The sequence below is a fragment of the Acinonyx jubatus genome, chromosome D3 (assembly GCF_027475565.1).
Source record: "Acinonyx jubatus isolate Ajub_Pintada_27869175 chromosome D3, VMU_Ajub_asm_v1.0, whole genome shotgun sequence".
Lineage (NCBI taxonomy): Eukaryota > Metazoa > Chordata > Mammalia > Carnivora > Felidae > Acinonyx > Acinonyx jubatus.
The window spans coordinates 92,435,281-92,455,111 of record NC_069392.1 but is presented as its reverse complement, the minus strand read 5'-3'; the positions used below and the strand labels follow the sequence as shown (position 1 = coordinate 92,455,111).

The following is a 19,831-nucleotide window of genomic DNA, read 5'->3' as shown; positions in this document are numbered from 1 at the left end:
TGGGCGCGGGTGAGACTGGGGCCCCCGGAGCTTTGGGGGCGGGCCCTGGGTGGGCGTGGGGTGGGGGGGAGTTGGCGGCTCCTCGGGAAGCGGGGCGGGCCCTCGGGGCTCGCGGGGCGGAGATTGGGGGCGGGTCCTCGGGGCGGCGCGCGCCGGCGTCCCCCCCGCTCCTCCCGCGCGCGGCCCCTGGAGTCCCGAGGCGCGCGGCCAGCCCAGCTCCGGCCGCCGCACTGAGAGCTGCGGGGCGGCCGAGCGCGCGCGGGCCGGGGCCGGGGCCGGGGCCGGGGCGGGGGGCGCCGCCCCCAGCGTCCTCTGCAGCCCCGGGAGCGAGGAGCCGAGGCGAGGACGAGGCTGAGTGGGGCCGGAACCATGAACCGGAGCTTCCACAAGTCTCAGACCCTGCGCTTCTACGACTGCAGCGCCGTGGAAGTCAAGAGCAAGGTAAGCCGGGCCCCCCTGCGAATGAATGGGCGCCCCCGGGGGGACTGGACGCTGCGGGAGGTACCGGGGCAGGCGACAACTTTGGAGTGCGGGGGTCCAGCCGCCTTTCCCGCCGCTGCACGGACACAAAGCCCGGCCGCCCGGCGGGTGCAGCTGGAGCCCGGCGGTAGGAGGGCCGCGCGGGCTCCGGACCCCCGCGGGAGCGGCTCTTTTGTTCCACGAGCGGGAGGCGACCCGGCGCGCCACACGGTGGAGGGGCGGCGTTTCCGGGGCGACCCGGGGGCTGCTCGGAGTGGGGTCGTGGGGGGGGGGGGGAGGTGCTGGGGGGCCCGGGCCGGGGGAGGGCCTGGCCGCGCCGCCTCCTTCGCTGCGGAGGAGGCTCGGGACTAACGAGGGGAGAGCGGCAGTGGGCCGGGAGAGAGCGGCAGTGGGCCGGGACCCCCCCCGCCCCTGGCCCAGGCTCTCTGGGCGCGCCCGGCCGGTGGCCCCTCCCGCTGTCCGCGCCCCGGCCCGAGCGTGCCCCAACTTGAGGGCTGCTGTGCGCGTTCGGGTAATTGGCTGATAGGATCTGGCGCTTCTGCCCTCTGCGGGGGCGGCTCATTCGCGGCTGACGCTTTTGTCTACGAGGGTCTTGTTGCAGTTGCTCAGGGTCCCGGAGGAGGGGGCTCCTCGGGCCCTAAGCTGCTGCCGCCTGGGGGTCGGCCCTCTCGCCCTTCCTCCACGCCTCCCCCCTCCTGTAAAGCGAGGCGGAGCAGCTTGACCGGTGGGAGAGGGGCAGGGCCGGAGGGTGGGCTCAGACCCCCATCTCCACACACACTTGGGCGCCGGGCGTTCGTGTCTAAGGAGCCGAGTCCAGTGCCCCCACTGTCCAGGCCGCCCCTGACCGCCAAGGGCGGAGGGGGTCCTTTGGTAAAGGGTTTACAGGGCGTCCGCCGAGGATGGGGGGCGGCTTCTCCGCAGTGAGCCAATGGAGTTTCGGGATTTCGTTTTCATCTTGAGGAGACTGTCTTTTTATGAACCCCTCACTTCTGTTAAGGTCGCACCCTTCCCCCGAATGCTAACTCTGTGACCCTCGCCCGGAACTCATCCCCTCTTTAGCCCAGGACTACCCCCAGCCTCCCAAATCAAGTGTGCCTGCTGCGGGGTGTGTGAGGGAAGAACCCACAGGCATGAGTGGGAGCTCCAAACAGTTGTGGGTTTCTTTAACTGGGTGGAGACAGCTGATTGGAGCTCCTGGACCACTACCATAGGCATTGAGCACATGTAGTGGTTCCTTTTTTTTTTTTTTTAAACTTTTTATTTTGAGATTATTTTGGATTCACAGGCAGTTGTGGGAGAGAATACAGACTCCCAAGAGGGTCACTTGTAGTGGCACAGTGTCATATCCAGGACCTGGTCATGTACCTCTGCTCTGTGCACGTCCCTGGGATTACCAGCAAGCACAGACAAGCCACAGAACACTTCCATCAAGGGTCCCTCCGGCTGCCCTTTTAGGGTGTTTGATTTCAGGTGTAAACTGACTAACACTAAACGCTTTTCCTAAATCACACGAGCCACATTTCCCATGCTCAGTAGCCATGTGCGCCTCACAGCTGCCTGATGACAAGCACAGCTCCAGAGGACCGATCTAGAAGGACAGATCTGGAGGAGAGGCCCTCACCAGGCCTTATCACACAGTTCTGGACTGCTGGTACAGGGCAGGCTACTGGGGGCCTGCCTTTGCCTCTCCTCCAGGACAGGAGTGAGAGGCTATGGGGGCTCTGGCTGCCCAGCCAGCTGTGTCAGACTGCCCTACCCCTTCTGGCTCCCCAGTTGCTGGCCCGTGCTCCAAGCTTGGGTTCAGGTTCAGATTCAGTGAATGTTCCCCTGGAGGTGAGTGGCAGAGCTGGAGTTTGGGTTGGATTTGGGAGCACCCCTGAAAGGGCCACACCAACCTGGGTGCAGGGAGTGCCTGCTGAGCTGGCTGTTGGACACACACACGTTCCATTTTGGATGACGTGGCTTGCCTTCTTGTCTGTCCAGAGAGTACACCTGGCTCTTCCTTCCGCGTATACCCTCCCACTGCCCCCCTTAGTGGTTAATACTTGATACCATGGCGCCCATCTCCGCAGGGAGCCTTTACTCCAGCTGCTCTTGTCAAAATACAGGAAGCAAAACTTGATGACAATGATGTCTTTATTCAGGTTAAACGTAGCGCCATAGCATCTCGGTTTGCGTGTGGGGAAAATGGTGCCGGGGCCTGAGTCCAGCTAGGTCTGCTACCTACTTCTCTTTTGAACTTTCAGGAAAGTCATTTAAACTTTCAGAGCCTTGGTTATTTCATCTGTAAAATGGGCATTGTTCCTGTTCTGCTTACTTCCCAGGACAAAAATGAGGTAATGAATGTGAAAGCACTTTGAAGACTTGAGGAGTTCCTGCAGTTGTAAATGTCAGTTCCTGCAGTTCAGAATACTGGGTATGAAATTGTGTGGCATTTCAGGATATTGGGTCTGAAATTCACCTCTCACCCTCTCAGAATTTTGGGCCATGTGCTACAGCTAGTCAATTCCCAAAGCCTTGACCTGGTGGCTCTCCCCCATCACAAACATTTCCACATACTTGTGATTGATCTGTTCCTCCCCAACCAACAGAATGTACTTCCTACTCCCCAGCCCTGGCAGTGGGACTGCCTTTTTGCCACTTGCTTTGACTTTTGCCTCTCCTCCCATGAGACCTGCAGTGTGGAGGGAGGAACTGTGCACAGGTCTGGGGGAGCATGTTCAGGCCCAAGGGAGCACATCTTGGAGCCTCGTAGGGGTAGCAAGAAGGCCAGTGTCTAGGGGAGGTGTCTGCAAGGGGCATAGGAGTTAGAGGATGTCTGAAGGAGCACAGTCACCCTCTGTCAGCAGTGTGCTCCCCCCGCACAAGCCCCTGCCTTCTAGTTGAAGACCCTGGTGCTAAAGGAGGCCCATCATTGTCCAGATACCCAGTCCCAGTCGGGCCTCGTTCACATTCTCTTAACCTGGTGGCCTGTCTGCCATGGTTATGTAGCTTTCCCCCACCTGAAGTGCTCTCTGAGAATCCACCCTGTGCACCAGCCCTTTCCTACAAAGCCCATCCAATGCCTTCACCGGGCCAAGCCCCCTCCAACTCCTGACCCCTTCTCATCTTATGGCCCTTGTCACAGTGTGGCACAAGGCGGTTGTTCACAATAGAGACCAAAGACTGTGTTTACAACTCAGGGGCATGTCATGTCCATTGTGTTTGGCGGAGATTCACTGCTAAGGGTTTTAATCCAGTGTTTGCTGCTTTGTTTAAATCATGTTGGAGATGGGGCGCCTGGGTGGCTCAGTCGGTTAAGCGTCCGACTTCGGCTCAGGTCACGATCTTGCAGTCCGTGAGTTTGAGCCCCGCATCGGGCTCTGGGCTGATGGCTCAGAGCCTGGAGCCTGCTTCCGATTCTGTGTCTCCCTCTCTCTCTGCCCCTCCCATTCATGCTCTGTCTCTCTCTGTCTCAAAAATAAATAAACGTTAAAAAAAAAAAATTAAAAAATAAAAAATTAAAAAAAAATCACGTTGGAGGCTTTTCTGGATTGTAAACAAATATGTTGTCATTATAGAAAATTTAAAAACTGTATCAGGCACAAAATGGGATAAGTCTCCCATCCAGAAATGAGCCACTGTTCAGTGTTGCTGTGTGTCTTCTTGACCCTTTATATGCATATGTAGCATCTTTATGCTACAGAATCAGGATCATATTTTACAGGCATGTCATTCTATAGCCTGCTTTCCCCCGTCAGTTTAACAGTGTGTTTTCTCGTGTCATTAGAATTTTCTTAAAAACATTCTTAAAACATATTTTAAAATTACTACTTAGTATTTATTTTATGTGTAAACCATAATTAATTTAACCAGTATCCTATTTGGGTCATTTCCAGTTGTTTTCTGTAATAAACGATGCCGTGAATAACATATATATTTAAAGTCTAAATAAACATTACCTACAGAGTATGTATAGATATGCTACATAAAAGGTATAAAGAACTGCTGATTTATTAAGTCTTATTGTTTCTTCAGGACAGATTCCTAGAGTGCAGTTGTTATGTTAAAAATATGCACATTTATAAGACTTTGAATATATATATGTATATATTGCTAAATTTTCTTGCAGAAAGTCTCTTCTGCAGATTTATATACTGTTTCACATCTGCCCACCCATCTCTGTCACCCCTCCCTCCCTCTAGCACTGGTATTTCCTCTTTTCTTTTCTTTCTTTCTTGCTTTTAGTTTATTTATTTATTTTGAGAGAGAGAGAGCACGAGTGGGAGAGGGAGACAGAGAGCTGAAATCCAGAGTTGGATACTTACCCGGCTAAGCCACCCAGGTGCCCCTGCCCCTAGCACTGGGCATTATTCTTTCCCAGGTAGATAAGTGGAACCCCATCCCATTGTTTTAATTTGTATCTTTGAATTATTGGTGAATTGAACGGTTTTATATTTGTGGGCTATTTGTCTATTTTTAGCTGCCTCTTTCTTTCCTACATGCTTTTTTTTTTTTCTGTTAGTCCTTATTCTTTATTGAATTATGGGAGCTGCTTGACAACAGATTTTCCCACCTGTGCTGAGGTAACAGTGTTTCGGCCCACAAGTTCCCTGGTCCCCAGACCTTATCTCTGGCTGAGGTTGTTGGCTGCCCGGTGCTGCAGGAACATGTCTTTCCATCTGGTGGGCTGGGGGCTGGGCCAGGCCCTCCCCATGGGGTGATTGGGCACTTGCCTGCAGCCAGCCAGTTAAGAACTGCCTGACACAGTTTGACTCACCTGTGTGTGTCAGCTACACCCTTTTAAGATTCCAGCTTTGTATGTGTGCACGTCTGTGTTCAAACAGGTTCGGTGACTTGATGTGGGAAGCTGCATCTGGAGGAGACTCTCACCAGGGACCCAGGTAGCAGATGTCAGTCTAGTGGGTGCCAGTGGTGTCCATGCCAACCTTTTGTGGGTCTCAGAGCCCTGTGAACTCTCCCAGAGGGTACTCCAACTAGTCAGGAGTTTGAGCCTTTTTCTAGGACCCATGGCATTTCAGATGGAGGGTTCTCCCAGTTTCAGGGAAGGAGTGTCAAGAATTGGAAGGTGCAGCTATTCAGGGTATCAGAAGCTCAAAGGTTTCTGAGTCATGTTTAAAATCAGTGAAAAAGGAGAGGCACCCCGACCCTTTCCCATGAAGGTGCTCCCCGGACCTTTAGAGGCAAGCAAGGAATGAGCTAGGAACGATGGCAGCAGAAGCCACCATGACAGTAGTCATTTAACAAGGGAGCATCAAGAGTTAGTGTAAGACTTGTTCAGCTGGCCGAGTACGTGTTTACTGGCTCACCACTTCCTCTTGGCAAATCTCTAGTCTTCTGTGAGCCTGGGGAGTGATGGGAGGTACTGTGAGCCTTTTTAGACCCTGCAGCTTTCCTCTGAAGCTACCCCTGGACACAGTAGGGGTATACAGATGGTCCAGGCTGGACACTCCCCTCTGTGTACAGGGTGCACTCAGAAGTATTTCTTCAAATTTGTTTAACTGCAGATACACACGCCAGACACTGTTCTAAATACACAATTGCCAATAATAGTTCCTTAAGTCCCATCACAGCCCTGCAAGATGGGTTCCGTTATCACCACCAGTATGTAAGAGAGAACACTGAGGCCCAGGGAGTTCCATGAAGCTGCCCAAGGTCAGAGACCCCCAGCAGTCTGGCTCCAGAGTGCATGCTCTTTGCCATGAACTGTCAGTGGCCACTGGGGGAGGAGGGGTCCTGATTTCTCTTCCTCTGACAAGCCCTGAAATCCAGGTCTGGGTATTGATGCAGGTGTTCCTAGCATGCCCTGTGCAGAATGAGACAGACCCCCTTGGGCTGTCTGGATCTAGAGCTTGTAAGGGTAAGCTCTTGTGCTTTTAGGGCAAGAAGTTCTATTTTTCTTACATCACCATTACAGGTTCTTATGGGATGGTCTCAAGGGAAGTTTTCTACTCAGTAGTTGTTCTGGAAAGTCTGATTCCACAATGTGTTGATATTTTATTTTATTTTATTTTATTTTATTTTATTTTATTTTATTTACTGAGCAACCACTATGTGCCAAGCATAGGGCTCATGATGGGCGTACAAAGATAGCTAAGACAAATGTTATCTCCTCCTTATAAAACTATGCTCCAGGGACGCCTGGGTGGCTCAGTAGGTTGAGCGTCCGACTTCGGCTCAGGTCAAGATCTCACAGTTCGGGAGTTCGAGCCCTGCGTTGGACTCTGTGCTGACAGCTCAGAGCCTGGAGGCTGCTTCAGATTCTGTCTCCCTCTCTCTCTGTTCCTCCCCCACTTGCACTCTGTCTCTCTCAAAAATAAATAAAGATTAAAAAAGAAAGAAAGAAAGAAAACTATGGTCCAATGAAGGTTTGGTCTGGCACGTGGGAAGATTAGGGTGGGGGTGGGGTGGAGGTCCTTCATTCTGATATCCCAAGTGTCACCAAATCACCACTTCCCATTTCCTTGAGCTCAGAGGCTTCCAGCGCATCCCAGCTGGCCTGTCAGCCCACCAACACCAGTCATGGTGGTCAGCCTCCAGGAACCACCCGCCTGCTTTCTAGCAGCAGCAGCAGCGTCAAAGTCTGCTATGGTTGCTTCGAGATAAGTCAGACCACCTTCTCCCTTCATTGCTTCCAGAAGCAGCTGGGCTCTGGCCTCCACTTTTCCTCATCTGGGGGCTCTCCTCTGCACTAGACCAGGAGGCCAGCTCCAAAAACTAGCTGCATTTCTCAGTGATCTGCTCCAAGGAGAAACTCGGCATCTAAAGTGTGAAAAGCAGTGTTTTGCACACAGGAGGTGCCCAAAAAATGTTGGCTGAGTTGAATTCAGATAAGGAACAGCTGGATTTTCCTGTTGGCTACTAGTCCAGAAGTTGTTAGGATACTTTAGAAAAGAACTACTTTTTGAGGTAGGTGACCAAAACTTGGCTCACTGATGGGATTATTCTCCGGGCACCTCTGAGAGGAACCTTGTCCCCTCCCTGCCAGTGCTGCAGGGGACAGCGTGGACAGAAGCGGGGAGAGGATGAGCTAAACAGAAAAGAGAAACTTTGAGAGTTGAAAGGAAATTGTTTTAAAAGTCCATGTTGATATTTCTGCTGTGTTGGTGTCTGCTAATTTCCTTAGTGTTTGATCACAGGCCGAGAGCCCCAGGGGGTGCAGCCCGTGGGCCCCTTTTCAGAGCCAGCTCTGTGTGCGTCTCCAGGAGCCAAGCTCATAGCCCTTCCTTGCAAGCTCCATTGGCCCTACATGCTTCCTCCTCCGGAGCTGCCGCGGGCAGCCCTGAGTTACCTACAGGTAGGGGTAACAGGCCCAGGACACTCTCTGTTACAGCTGTGACATCAGTTACCTTTGATGCCTTTTTTCCATGTCCCCTCATTTCAGTTCTTCCCAGGTTCTCAGGGTCCAGGGATGTGTGTCCCACACCCCATCACCCATCGCTCTGTCTCCTCCCAAGGCCGTGTTCCTCATTGGGGCTCTGAGCAGATGCTTGCCAGCAGGCTCCACTCCTCATCCCCAACCAGAGCACCTGCTCTGTATTTTAGGGTATGTGTGTTGCATTTTACTTGGGGGTAGAAAAAAAGCTTTTGCTGCTCACAGAGTTTGAAAACCACCCAGAGCCTCATGCATGGCCCAGCCCTGTTAAATTCTTGGTTTGTCTCCTCCCCCTGCTCCACAGGCTGACCTTCTTACAACCCGATCCCTTCCCACTCTTGCCCAGGCTTGAGGCTGAAATAGCTGCCTTTTCAGTTGGCTGTTCCAGACCTACTTAATGCGGCAGACTCTCTCCTTGTGACACTAAAATACACTAATCTCAGGCGTGCAGCTTAATGAAAGTTTGCATGCTTACACACCCAGGTGACCACTATGCAGATCACAATGTGGAACATTCCAGTATCCAGGAAGCTTCCCTCATACCCTGTCTAGTCAGCACCCACCCCCAGTGTAACCACCATCAGGGGCTCGGTCACTAACGATGAGTGTTCTGGTCCTGTGACGTAATGATACACTCCTGTATCCAGAGGGTACGTTGTGTGCATCAGTGGAGATTTTTTATGGGTGCCAAGTGTTGTGCTTCTGCCTGTGTTGATGGTGCCCAGAGCCGCGTGCATGTCCTTTGGTGGCTGTGTGCATGAGTGCCTCTTCAGTGCACTCATGCTCTCTGCTGGCCTTCGCGATACTGCTATGCTCGGTGCGGTGGGACACTGAGCTGCCCTGGTGGTCCTGCTGAGTCTAACCCACCACGCAGTGCGACTGTTCTCAGCTCTGGCCCTGGACTAGACTGGATTTAGGGGAGTGGCTGCTGTGGGACGTCTGAGCATTTGAGAGTCCCAAAGGCCTTGAACCACAACTTATTAAGTGTGTGTTGATTAATAAATTAAAATAAATCAGGAAGAGATTCTTTGTCGCAGAATTTATGTTTCTACCGCTGACTGGTGAAGGGACTCTGATACTTCTCCATGTGATTCTGTGGTTCCTTTTGCTGTTCTCATGCCTTTCTTGCCTTTCCTTCAGTCCACACCAGCTTCCATGGGCCCCTCGGTGGACCTGGCATTGTGCAAGAAGCTGAGACTCTGGGCGAACAAGGATGGGCCTGCGGGCTGCTCGACAGGTCACAGGGCATCTCATGCACAGGCTCTTCAGTGAGATGCATTGTCTCCTTTTTGAATAGTGTCTGATCTTCATGTGTAGAATGAAAACCCCACAAGCAGCCTCAGCTTGGTGGGCTGTGGACACCTGTGCAGGTCAGCGCTTTCAACCACCTTCACCCTGGGAGGTTTGCTGTGTTACCCGGAAGCTCTCCCTGATACACACCTGTGGATGTCGACAGATCACAGTGCAGCCACCGGTGGGGCTTTGTCTGCTCCTCCTAAAAGTCCTGCCCAGTGAGCAGGTGTATCTGTTCTCCGTGTTATCACATCGGTGTGCTTGCCGAAAGCTGGGTTAGGCGTCAGTGTACCAGGCAGGCCTCTCTTGGTATCTTTGCTTCTGAGGCAAGGTGAGGACAGACAGGGCACCCCTTTTGGGGGACGTGTGCTTTGTGGAAGGACCCCAAGGTCCCTGGGTAAGGGCTGTGGAAGAGAGAATTGTGAGGGACAGCTGAGAAAGGTGCCATGCTGGAAGGATGTGGAGGATAAAGTAACATCCATATCCTGTTTTCCACGGCACGGGGGCCTGAGCCACTGGCTCCCCACCCACAAGTCCTGACCTGACTTCCCCTGTTGGCCTGGGATAATGATGGGGTGTTGCTATGGGACAAAACAAACTTCTGTGCCTGTAGGATGTTCCCTCACGTGGGGCCGCAGGTGGCCCCAGCCTCAGGCCCATCAGCAGCTGTCCAGACCCAGGGGCACAGGCCCAAACCTCATAGGAACATGCTCCTGTCGACGGCAGGTGAGGCAGGGGCTCTGCTTCTCTGGGCAGATGCTGGCAGCACCGTCAGGGAGACACTCCCGGGTGAAACAGCATGTTGAGGAACACCCTTCGCTGTTCACGAGGTGCGGTGAGCTGCCCTGGGGTCCCCCTCACCACGCTTGGAGGCGCCTGTCCCATCCCCCATCTCCCAGGGGCGTGGCCCCATTGCCAGTCTGTCAGTGGTGCCTCTTCCCAGCCAAGGTGGCCGAGGACTCTCGTCATGGCGTTGCCAGAGATGAGCACGTGGCCATGAGAGTGGCCAAGGCTGTGCCGTTGAGGGTGCTGTGCATGTCCCCTCAGCTGGGTTTCTGGGAGGCACACAGTCTCTGGGCCCCCTCCCTGCACCAGGAGCCTGGCCAGCCTGGTGGGAGCATCTGCTGCTCAGGTCACATCACCTGGAGAGTCTAGGTGGCTATGACCCTCTCTGTTCAGTTGTGGCTTCCTTTCTTGAAGCATCAGCTGTGTGCTGTGCTTTCTGTCAGGGCTCCCGCTAGGTCTTCGACATAGATGTTTTCCTCAAAGCTCATGACACGGTTGCATGAACTGTCGTGGGGAGCACCCTTGGGGCTTGACCAACCTATTAAGTCAACTAAGCAAGGCCCGGGTATAAGTGGCAAAACCAGACCCTAAACCCTCAGTTGCTTCCCATCTGTTTCACATTGTTTCCTGATTCTATCTGCTGGAAAATAGACAACAGCGACCTGCCCGGATGTAGTCTGAAGTCACATCCTCTATCTCTCCACCTCCCTCCCCAGCACCTCCTGGACCCTGGCTCAGGGCTGTACTGCTTCCTGTGTGTCCCTCACGGGTCCTGTGAAACCCCCTCTCCCAACAGCCCCATGTCTGTTTGGTGCAGGGATAAACCTGATCCCACTTCCTCCTCTGGTACCCCATGGGATCTTCGCAGCTGTGGTCAGAGTAGTTGGTGACCACCCCAGTCCCTGGCGCACCTGAAGTGCCACAAAGCGGATGCCCCTTGAATTGCATGGCTAAGGGTGCACAGTGCCCACTGGGCTCTGAGCCTCCACCTGGAGCTGCGGGGTTCAGGTCATGCTCATGAGCACAGCTTTTCTCATACAGAATTATAAGGAGAGTGTTTCATCTGAAACATGGACCTGAGAGATAAGTGCCAGCCAGGGATGGAAGGGACAGGGCTGAGGAAGGTGGCTCCTCAGGAACTGGGAAGGTGGCTCAGCTGAGGAAGGATGTGTTGCTCTCAGTGGCCCACAGCATGTTTGGGTCTCTGAGAAGGGCTCCCCAGGATCAGCTGTGCGGGAACGCTATGCACCTTCTCCAGGCAACCTGGCCAATAGCAGCCGTTGGCTGGGATCACACTCTCAGGACAGCCCATGTATTTGTATTTGAGTCTCACAAAAACCCTATGAAGAATATATTTTTGTCCCTTTTTCACAAAGGAGGAAATATGCTCAGGGAAGTTTACATTATCCAGAGTCACACAGCCAGGAAACGTGAGTTGGGAATTTGAACCTGCAGAGCCTTGAACTTAATGACTCTGCCCTCCTGTCTGTTGTTGGACACATGGCCCAGATCTGGTGCCATCGCAACCCATCCCCATCCCTGGAAACTGCCCCTTTTTTGTGCATCGTGAGTTCATGTTGGGCTATGACTCTGCTTCCCTAGGGGGCCAGGGACCCAGGTCTCTGCCTGGGTGGCTCTCTGCTTCTGGTCCCAGAAAGGCAGGGTCAGATGGCCTCCACATCCTGCATGCTGTGGCCTAGGCAGACCTTCCAGTCGGCGGGCTCCCCCTTGCATAGCAGCCGGGGCAGCCTAGCTCTCTATCATGCTGCTCCGCCTGCAAGAGCCCCTCCTCATCCACACACTCAGTGGTTCAGGCATCCCTTCCCACTTGCGGGTCTGCTCCCAGTGCCCGAGCTTCCACATGGGGTTCTCACCACACCACTGGAGCTCTCTGGCTCTTTTCTGCATTCCCTCTGGTATTAGCCTCAGTTTCTCCATTTACTGGGCTCATGACTGAGGGCAGGGATTGAGTCCTTCCAGGTCTCAGTGTCCTGGCCTTTAAAAGGGGACTAATGACACCTCTGGATTTCTGTTAGGATTAAAAAGAGCTTGCACACAATGTGTGGCACTGATCATACCTCGTCTACCGTACTGGAAATCCCTGCCAGACAGAAACCATAGACCACGTTCCTAAATTTCTGTGTTCTCCACTCCTAGGCCCACCCTACACCTACATTTACCAGTGCCGGGTCCCTGGATGCAGATGGCACATGTGACCTGGAGATTATGTATGTGAGCAGAGGAGTGCATGCAACACCTGCAGCGCGCACACACACACACACACACACACACTCACTGAGGTGACCCAGGTACGCTGGGCTCTTGGTCCCCAGCAGCCTCACACAGGATGTGGTGCCTGTCTGAGCAGTTCTGCAGCTACTAGTGGCTGGGACGTCATTGCTCTGGATCAAGATGGGTGCATGGGGCACAGGAAGGGGCCTTGCTCCGCTGCCGGCTCCACCCCGTCTGACTCACAGGTCTGTGGCCTGATTTTAAACTGCCCTAACATGCCAGCCCAGGAAGTCATCCCATGGTGGGGTCCCACATTCTGACAGATGCCACATGAGGATAATGACCTGTGCTTCCTGATCATTTCCAAAAGGGGGGTCTTCCCACAGATTTCCATATGGCCTGCACGTGCATTCGTGCTCCTTGGCCCTGTCCCCAAATGGTCCAAGGTGTTGTCATTACCTTATGAAAGTATGCCGCTGAGATCCTTCACACCTGGGCTGCCTGGCTCCTTCAGTCTGTGCAGCAGGTGACCTGTTCCTATCCTCTCTTTACCTGAATGTTTCCTTTCCTCAAACACAGAGTTTCAATCAGGGCCTGTGTCCTACAGTTTCTTTGTTTGCATTTCCCAGTTTGTAATTACACATTTGCATGTGTGATTACTGTCCAACATCAGGCTTTCAAACAGCCATCAACCCAATGAAGACGCTCAACACTAGCACGGGGCGCCACCCATGTCCGGCATTCAGCAAAATTTTGTTCAGTGAACGAATATGTAAACAGATACCAAAACCCAGCACATAGCAGTGACTAGCAAGATGCTTACTGGGATGTTTGCAACCGTGCTTTTCACACTCGTGTGCACAGGAGTCGTCGCTGGGGGTCTAGTTAGAATTCAGGTTGTGACTCCCTAAGCCTGGGGCCTGAGTTGAAGGTCCCAGGTGACAGTCAGTGATGCTGCTCCTTCAAGGAACACACTTTCAGGAGTTTCTGAGCTCTGGATCCCTGGGCCCAGCCCCAGAGATGCTGGCTTCCTGGCCTCAGGTGTGCCAGACGTGCACAGCTCCCTGGGCTCTTCTGTTCACAGCCCTGGGCTGGGCCTTGCTGCCTTGTTTGTGCTGCGCCCCTAGGATCACACTAGATTCGGCTTTGCGTCGTTTTCTTTCACTGCCCACGTGGTTAAGGCTTCCTTGAGTCATTAAACCCACTAATACAGCATGTATCTGTTGGCTTAATTATATTTCATCCTGGGGATGTACTTTGTTTGGTGAACTTTTACAGTTAACATTTTATACTACTGTAAATATTTTTAAATGTTAATTTATTTTTGAGAGACAGAGTGCGAACAGGGAGAGAGAGAGGGAGAGACAGAGACAGACAGAATCTGAAGTAGGCTCCATGCTCAGAGCTGTCAGCACAGAGCCCCAGTGGGGCCCGAACCCACCCGAACCGTGAGATCATGACCTGAGCCCAAGTCGGATGCCCAACCGACTGAGCCACCCAAGCGCCCCCAAAACTACTGTATTTTGATGAACGTTTTCCTTGAAAATCTCTGTTTCTGATGACTTCCTGCGATTGCTCTCACCTGAGAGGCCTGGAGGCGGGGCCTCACTGGGAGGGGTTCAGGGGGTGCGGTCTCAGAGCCTGGTGGGCGGGGCCCGAGCTGGAGGCGGGGCGTCGGTGGAGCCCTGCAGTGACGCCTCGGAGGGAGCGGGCCTGGGACGCAGGGCCCCTAACGCTGGGCCGGGGGAGGCTCCGGGAGCTGCAGCGATAACCAGGGTAAAGTGAGTGTGGCATTTTAGGTCTGGGTTTGTCGTGCGTGAAAGGACAGAGTAGCCCCCCTGGATGCCCCTCGGGAGTATCTTTTATCCAAGATAAGTAACATCTTACGCTAGGAGTCCCGGGTGGGTCGGCCCCACGCCCCCGTCCTTGCATGTCCGAATGAGATTTAGTGGCTAGGACCCTCCGTGGCCCCTCAAGGTTAGGGCAGTTTCGAGATAACTGAGGAGTCTAGCCCTGAAGAATTTTTTTTAAGTAAAATACTGTTCTGTGGTAGTTGTATTAATACAGTGACCAGGAGTAGAAGCGGCAGCGGCAGGAGGGAACCTGCTCTGTGCTGGAGCTCAGAGAGGATGGGGGGCTTGTCCCAAGTCCTCTAGTCCAGGGCAGGAGGAGCAGGGGCCAACCCAGCCCGGACTTGGGGAAGAGACCCAGGTGGCCCTTGTGCCCTGATGGTCTGCACTCCTACATAACTCCCAGCAAATTGGAGAGCACACGTGGCCTTCTTAGCTTATTCTGGCCTTTCGCCCGTGGCACTTACCAACTTCTAACATATTCTATGACTTAGGCGCTCGTTATTTTTAGTTTGCTACCTGTCTTCCCTGCTGGAATTTAAGTTTCATAAGGACAGGCATTTCTTCTGTTTGGTCACTCCCTTCCCCAGTGTGTAGAAGTGCCTGTTGCGTAGAACCACTCCATACATTTTCACTGGATGATAAAAGCAGGGGCCATACATTACACTAGTTATTCAGTAAATGTATTTTGTACGACTACCGTATGCCAGGATGGGGGGTGGGGCAGGGGATGAAATGGAGACCATATTTTTCTTTTACAACTGTAAAGACCAGCACAGGAAAATATTTGCTTGGTGAATAAGTTCCTATTTGGTATTTTGGAGGAGTGAGTTCAAATAAAAGACACATGTCCCTTAGTATGACACTTTTGGAGAAGTATCCTGGTGATTTGGTGGTTCTTGGGGTCGCTGTCTGGTGAAAGGAAGCAGTGAAAGCTAATGATGCTTCTCAGACGTACTTCTCTTTTAGAGTCAGTTCTGCCCAAGGAAGGGGTATGAGCTGGGAAGCAGGTGGGACATGGCCGCAGAGCCTCGTGGGAGAGTGCGTCTGCCTGCAGCAAGTGTGTGGTGGGTGATGCATGGTCACTAGCGGAAGGCACAGCCTGGTGTCCACGAACCAAGGGCTCCCACCCAGGTTTATCCAGAGCGGAGGGCATGTGGTCAGAGAAACTGACTACCCTTCCTTCCTGGGAAAGTAATTTGGAAACCAGGCCTTTCTTTAAGAAACAGCTTCAGGCAGCCCTTGGGTGTGATTGAGACCCCATGACCTTTCCTGCCTTTAAAACTGGCCGTTATCATTGAGCCATCTGAAGCAGGGTCACAACCTGATTACCACAGAGAGTGTGTGTTACGTGGCTAAAGACCCCTCAGTTTGCCTGTTTACTCACCTGTTTGCAAATAGTCATTGGGACATTGTCTCCTTGGTTTTGACGGTGAAAACCTCACCCTTGTGTTGGGAGGGTTGGGGGGGACTGGCATTTGTCTTCAAATCTAACATACATGGGACAGGGCTGATGTGTGACATGGGACATGGTTTGTGACTTCATGCTTGTATCTCCTACTGCGTTCCTGTTTTGAGACTGTCAGTCAATGTCCACTTAAATTAAAATTCTAGAATTTTATTTTAAAACCAGTTGACAGAAGTTTAATTCATTAATTCAATGAAAATTTGTGTGTCTACTGTATATTAGGGACTCTACTAGTCTAGAACAAGCAGACCCCATGCTCCTGGGCTCGTACTCTAGTGTGAGCTATGGCAGTTTGCTGCCCTAACTCATATGGTAATTGCAAATTTGTAAAATAAATAACCAAATTTGTGGCTCCCTGGGGTTTGGGAGGTGCCTTAGAAGTGACCCAGTTACTAAGCAAATTTTAACTGGTAAAAACTCTACCTTAACACCTGGCTCCTGTGACCTTCCCTGGTGAGTCTGACGATACCCTGTCACGTCCCTGTCTGTGGGTACCTTACAAACCAGGAGCCAAGTGACTTAACCTTTCTCAGTTCAGGGGCATCTGAGAGTTAGAGATTCCTCCCTTACAAGACCATGAGCATCCAGAAAAAGAATGTTTTCAAAATATAGAAGATAAGTGGGGAAAAAAAAAAACCCTCCAGAGTTGACCAGTGTGGATAGCATGCTACCATTTATTTAGAAAAGAAGGAATATAGATATAGTTCACATGTGCCTTCACATGCAGAAAACACCTTTTGAAGGGCGCATACAACTGAAATCACCAGCTCCAGTGGGGGAGGGGCAGGGTGGCTGGGAGACTTTTTACTGAATACCTTTTGACTTTTGAGCTGTGTGATTCTACCCCTATTCAAACCATAAAGAAAAACACACCAAACAGTGTGTAGTTCGAGTTTTGTTCTGTTTTTTTTTTTTTAAGCATACATGTTGGAGAGGCCTCCACGAACATCCTGTCACACACTGCACAGATGTCTCAGTGCAGTGTCCCTGCATGTGACCCTCGTGAGCCAGCCCAGGTACTGAACTGACCCCAGAACTCTGGGCTCCACATGGCACCTCAAGTGTCATACCAGAAACTAGACCTCGATTTTCCTCTTTGCTAGGCTTGAGATTAAAAATGGTGAATGTGCATCTCCTGCCCCCACAAAACTGTTAGAAATACAAACGTGTGAGCTTTTAATCCTCAAGTGATAGAAACAGTGATTAATTGCCTCCCCTACAATCTTCGCAGCATGTGGGGACATCACATGGGGTTCAAGCCCTGAGTGCCCTCTTTAGCTAGAAAGACACTGTGTGAAGCGGCCTAGATGAGAAGAAAGTGCTAGGTTTGATTTCCTCCTCTTCTCTTTGACTTTAGCCCTCACAGAGGGGATGACCTTGTGCCACCTTGTGCCAGAGCTGCTTCTTAATCATCAGAAATGTGCCATCTTAGGGGCACCTGGGGGGCTCAGTCGGTTAAGTGTCAGACTCTTGGGTTTCAGCTCAGGCCATGTTCTCACACCTTTGTGAGTCCAAGTGCACTGAAAGTGCAGAGCCTACTTAGGGTTCTCTCTCTTTCCCTCTGTCTCTGCCTCTCCCCTGCTCACAGTCTCCTCTCTCTTCCTCTCTCTCTCTGAAAATAAATAAATAACTTAAAAAACATTTTTTTAATGTGACATTTTAGAGTTTTTACGTAAATGTTACCTGAGTGAGTGTAAGAGGAAATCTGGGAACCATGTTTTCAGTGGTAGGAAGAATGGTTTTTTCGGTTAGCTTGGAGTGGCAGCAGCTTAGCACTGCCCATGTAGAAAGGGATCAGAGTCAAGAAATGGAGTCTTATTTCCAACCTGGAACCAAGGATTTGTGTGGCCTTGGGCAAATCTCTCACCTTCTCTGAGACCCTCAGTGTGAACTCTTGGAAGGGCACTTCCCATGGGGAAGCTTAGGACTTAATTGTGTGCATGAAGACAGCTAACCCAAACAAGCCTTTTGTGCCCTGCAGTGTCCTACACAAAATAGATTTTTTTTTAAACATACGGGTAAGTGTAGAAAGACCTCATTAGGTATCAAGAAAATTTTTTTTACATTTTTAATATTTTTAACTTGGAAAATAAGAAATAATCATGTTAGTGGTAACAGATTATCCTTGGAGTCACATGACATTGGTTGATGAAAATAGATTTGTATTGCCAGAGCCTTGGGACTCCAAAAATATTATTCATATAAAGTTTTAGTTTCTGAATTGGACAAGAGGGACTGAGAGCCTTTTGCAGTTTGGGGCCAGGGTGGAGATGGGTGTGAGGGAAGGCAAGTTCTACCCTGCTCAGAGTGCCTGCCCTCTGTCCTTACCAATTCAACACTGTGGACCAACTTGAACTGGAAAAGCTTGCCCTACCAGCTTGGACTAAGTCTCAGGACCCAGCAGTAATGACAGGTGGCGGGGGGGGGGGGTGTCCCTGGGGGGTTCCCTGAGTTCTTAAGTTTTTATCTTCTAAATTGATGTGTGCTGACAACAGATGCTTGGACACTTGGTCCTTTAGCGTTTCCTGTATGCCTAGAGCAAAAGCAGAGCCTCCATTGTACTTGGCCAGTGTCACTCTCTGGGGTTTCCAAGTTTCTGAATACAGCTTCCAATCAGTCTTCAGTCGGCTATTTTAGAAAATTATTCTTTGAGGTGAAACCTTTTTAAAAAATAACAGCTCTGTAAGCTATAATTCATGTGAAATAAAATTCACAACTTTAAAGTACACATTCAGTGGTTTTTAGTATATTCACAGACTTGTGCAATCATTACCACTACCTAATTTTAAAGTATTTTCTTCACTCCAAAAATAAACCTCCTACCTCTTAGCAGCCATTCTCAATTCCTTCCTGTCCCCAGTCCCTGGTAACCACTAGTCTGTTTTCTCTGTGAATCTGCCTATTCCATACATTTCATACAAATACATCATACAGTACGTGGTCTTGTGTATCTGGCATCCTTCACTTAGCATGTTTTCAAGGTTCATCTTTGTTGTAGCATGTATCAATACTTCATTCTGGGGGACAACACAGGCCCGTTCCACTCACAAGAGCTTGGCACTATCCAGGGAAAGCCAGAGGCCCCACACACAGTGTTGCCACTTTGGACCTTAGTCTGGCTATGGGGTCAGTGAGCCTGATGGAGACCAAGTACACGCTGCCAGCAACTACAAATGTTGGAAGCAGGAAAATAAGCTGCCTCTGTAGTTGTCTCTTAATCAGAAGAAACAAATTACAAACAGGCAAAAGTATACTTTTCTGCCATTTACATATACCTCTGTAGTCACATTTAACAGTACTATTTATTCCAGTTAATATATAGTGGTCTTTTATTTCAGCCTCAAGGATAGCTTTAATATTTCTTGTAAGGCAGGCCTGCTGGTAACAGTTCTCCCAGTTTTTGTTTATTTTGGACTGTCTTGTTTCTCCTTCATTTTTTGAAGGGTAGTTGTGCTGGATATAGAATTTTCAGTTGGCATTGTGCCCCCAAACATGTTACCCCACAGCATTTTAGCCCCCGTGATTTCAGATGAGAAGTCAGTTATTCATATCATTGCAGATCTTTTATATAGGATGAATTGTTTTTCTTCTTTTAAGATTCTCTCTTTGTATTTGGGTTTTACAGTTTGACTAGAATGCATCTAGTTGTGTATCTCATTGAGTTTATGCTAATTGTAGTTTGTTGAACTTTTGGATATGTAGTTAAATTCATTACATTTGGGAAGTTTATACACATTGTTTCTCCAAATATTCTTTCTGCTTTTTTCTCTCTCCTGCTCTGGGACTTCCAGCTGTGTTTCTTTGGATGCATGGTAATACGCCACAGGTCTCTGAGGCTCTGCTTATTTTTCTTCATTCTTTTTTCTTTCTGCTCCCTAGACTATACAGTCTCAATTGATCTATCCTCATATTTTCTGATTCTTTCTTTAACCACCTCTGATTTTCTGTTGAGTCCCTCTAGGACATTTTTACTGTAGTTATTATATTCTTCAACTCTAGAATCTCAATCTGATTCTTTTTTTAAAAATGATTTCCAGGGCGCCTGGGTGGCTCAGTCAGTTGAGTGTCCGACTTCGGCTCAGGTCACGATCTCACGGTTCCTGGGTTCGAACCCCACATCAGGCTCTGTGCTAACAGCTCGGAACCTAAAGCCTGCTTCGGATTCTGTGTCTCCCTCTCTCTCTGCCCCTCCCCCACTCACGTTCTATCTCCCTCTCTCTCTCTCAAAAATAAGTAAACATTAAAAAAAAATTTTTTTAATGATCCCCATCTCTTTGTTTTTATTCTGTGTTTGGTTAGACATTGCTTTCATGATTTCCTTCAGATCTTTAGACTTGGTTTCCTTCA

The 19,831-nt window shown here is 50.7% G+C and overlaps 1 protein-coding gene across 1 annotated transcript in view; it reads left to right on the top strand.

Annotated features, from left to right (window-relative positions):
• The first annotated feature begins 204 nt into the window (after window positions 1–204).
• The window catches only part of PARD6G (par-6 family cell polarity regulator gamma), a 91,166-nt gene continuing 71,539 nt past the window's right edge, over window positions 205–19,831 (top strand). The window contains exon 1 of the mRNA XM_027069255.2: window positions 205–441. Coding sequence (XP_026925056.1) covers window positions 370–441 — 72 coding nt within the window. The 5' untranslated portion in view covers window positions 205–369. The remainder of the gene's footprint in view (window positions 442–19,831) is intronic.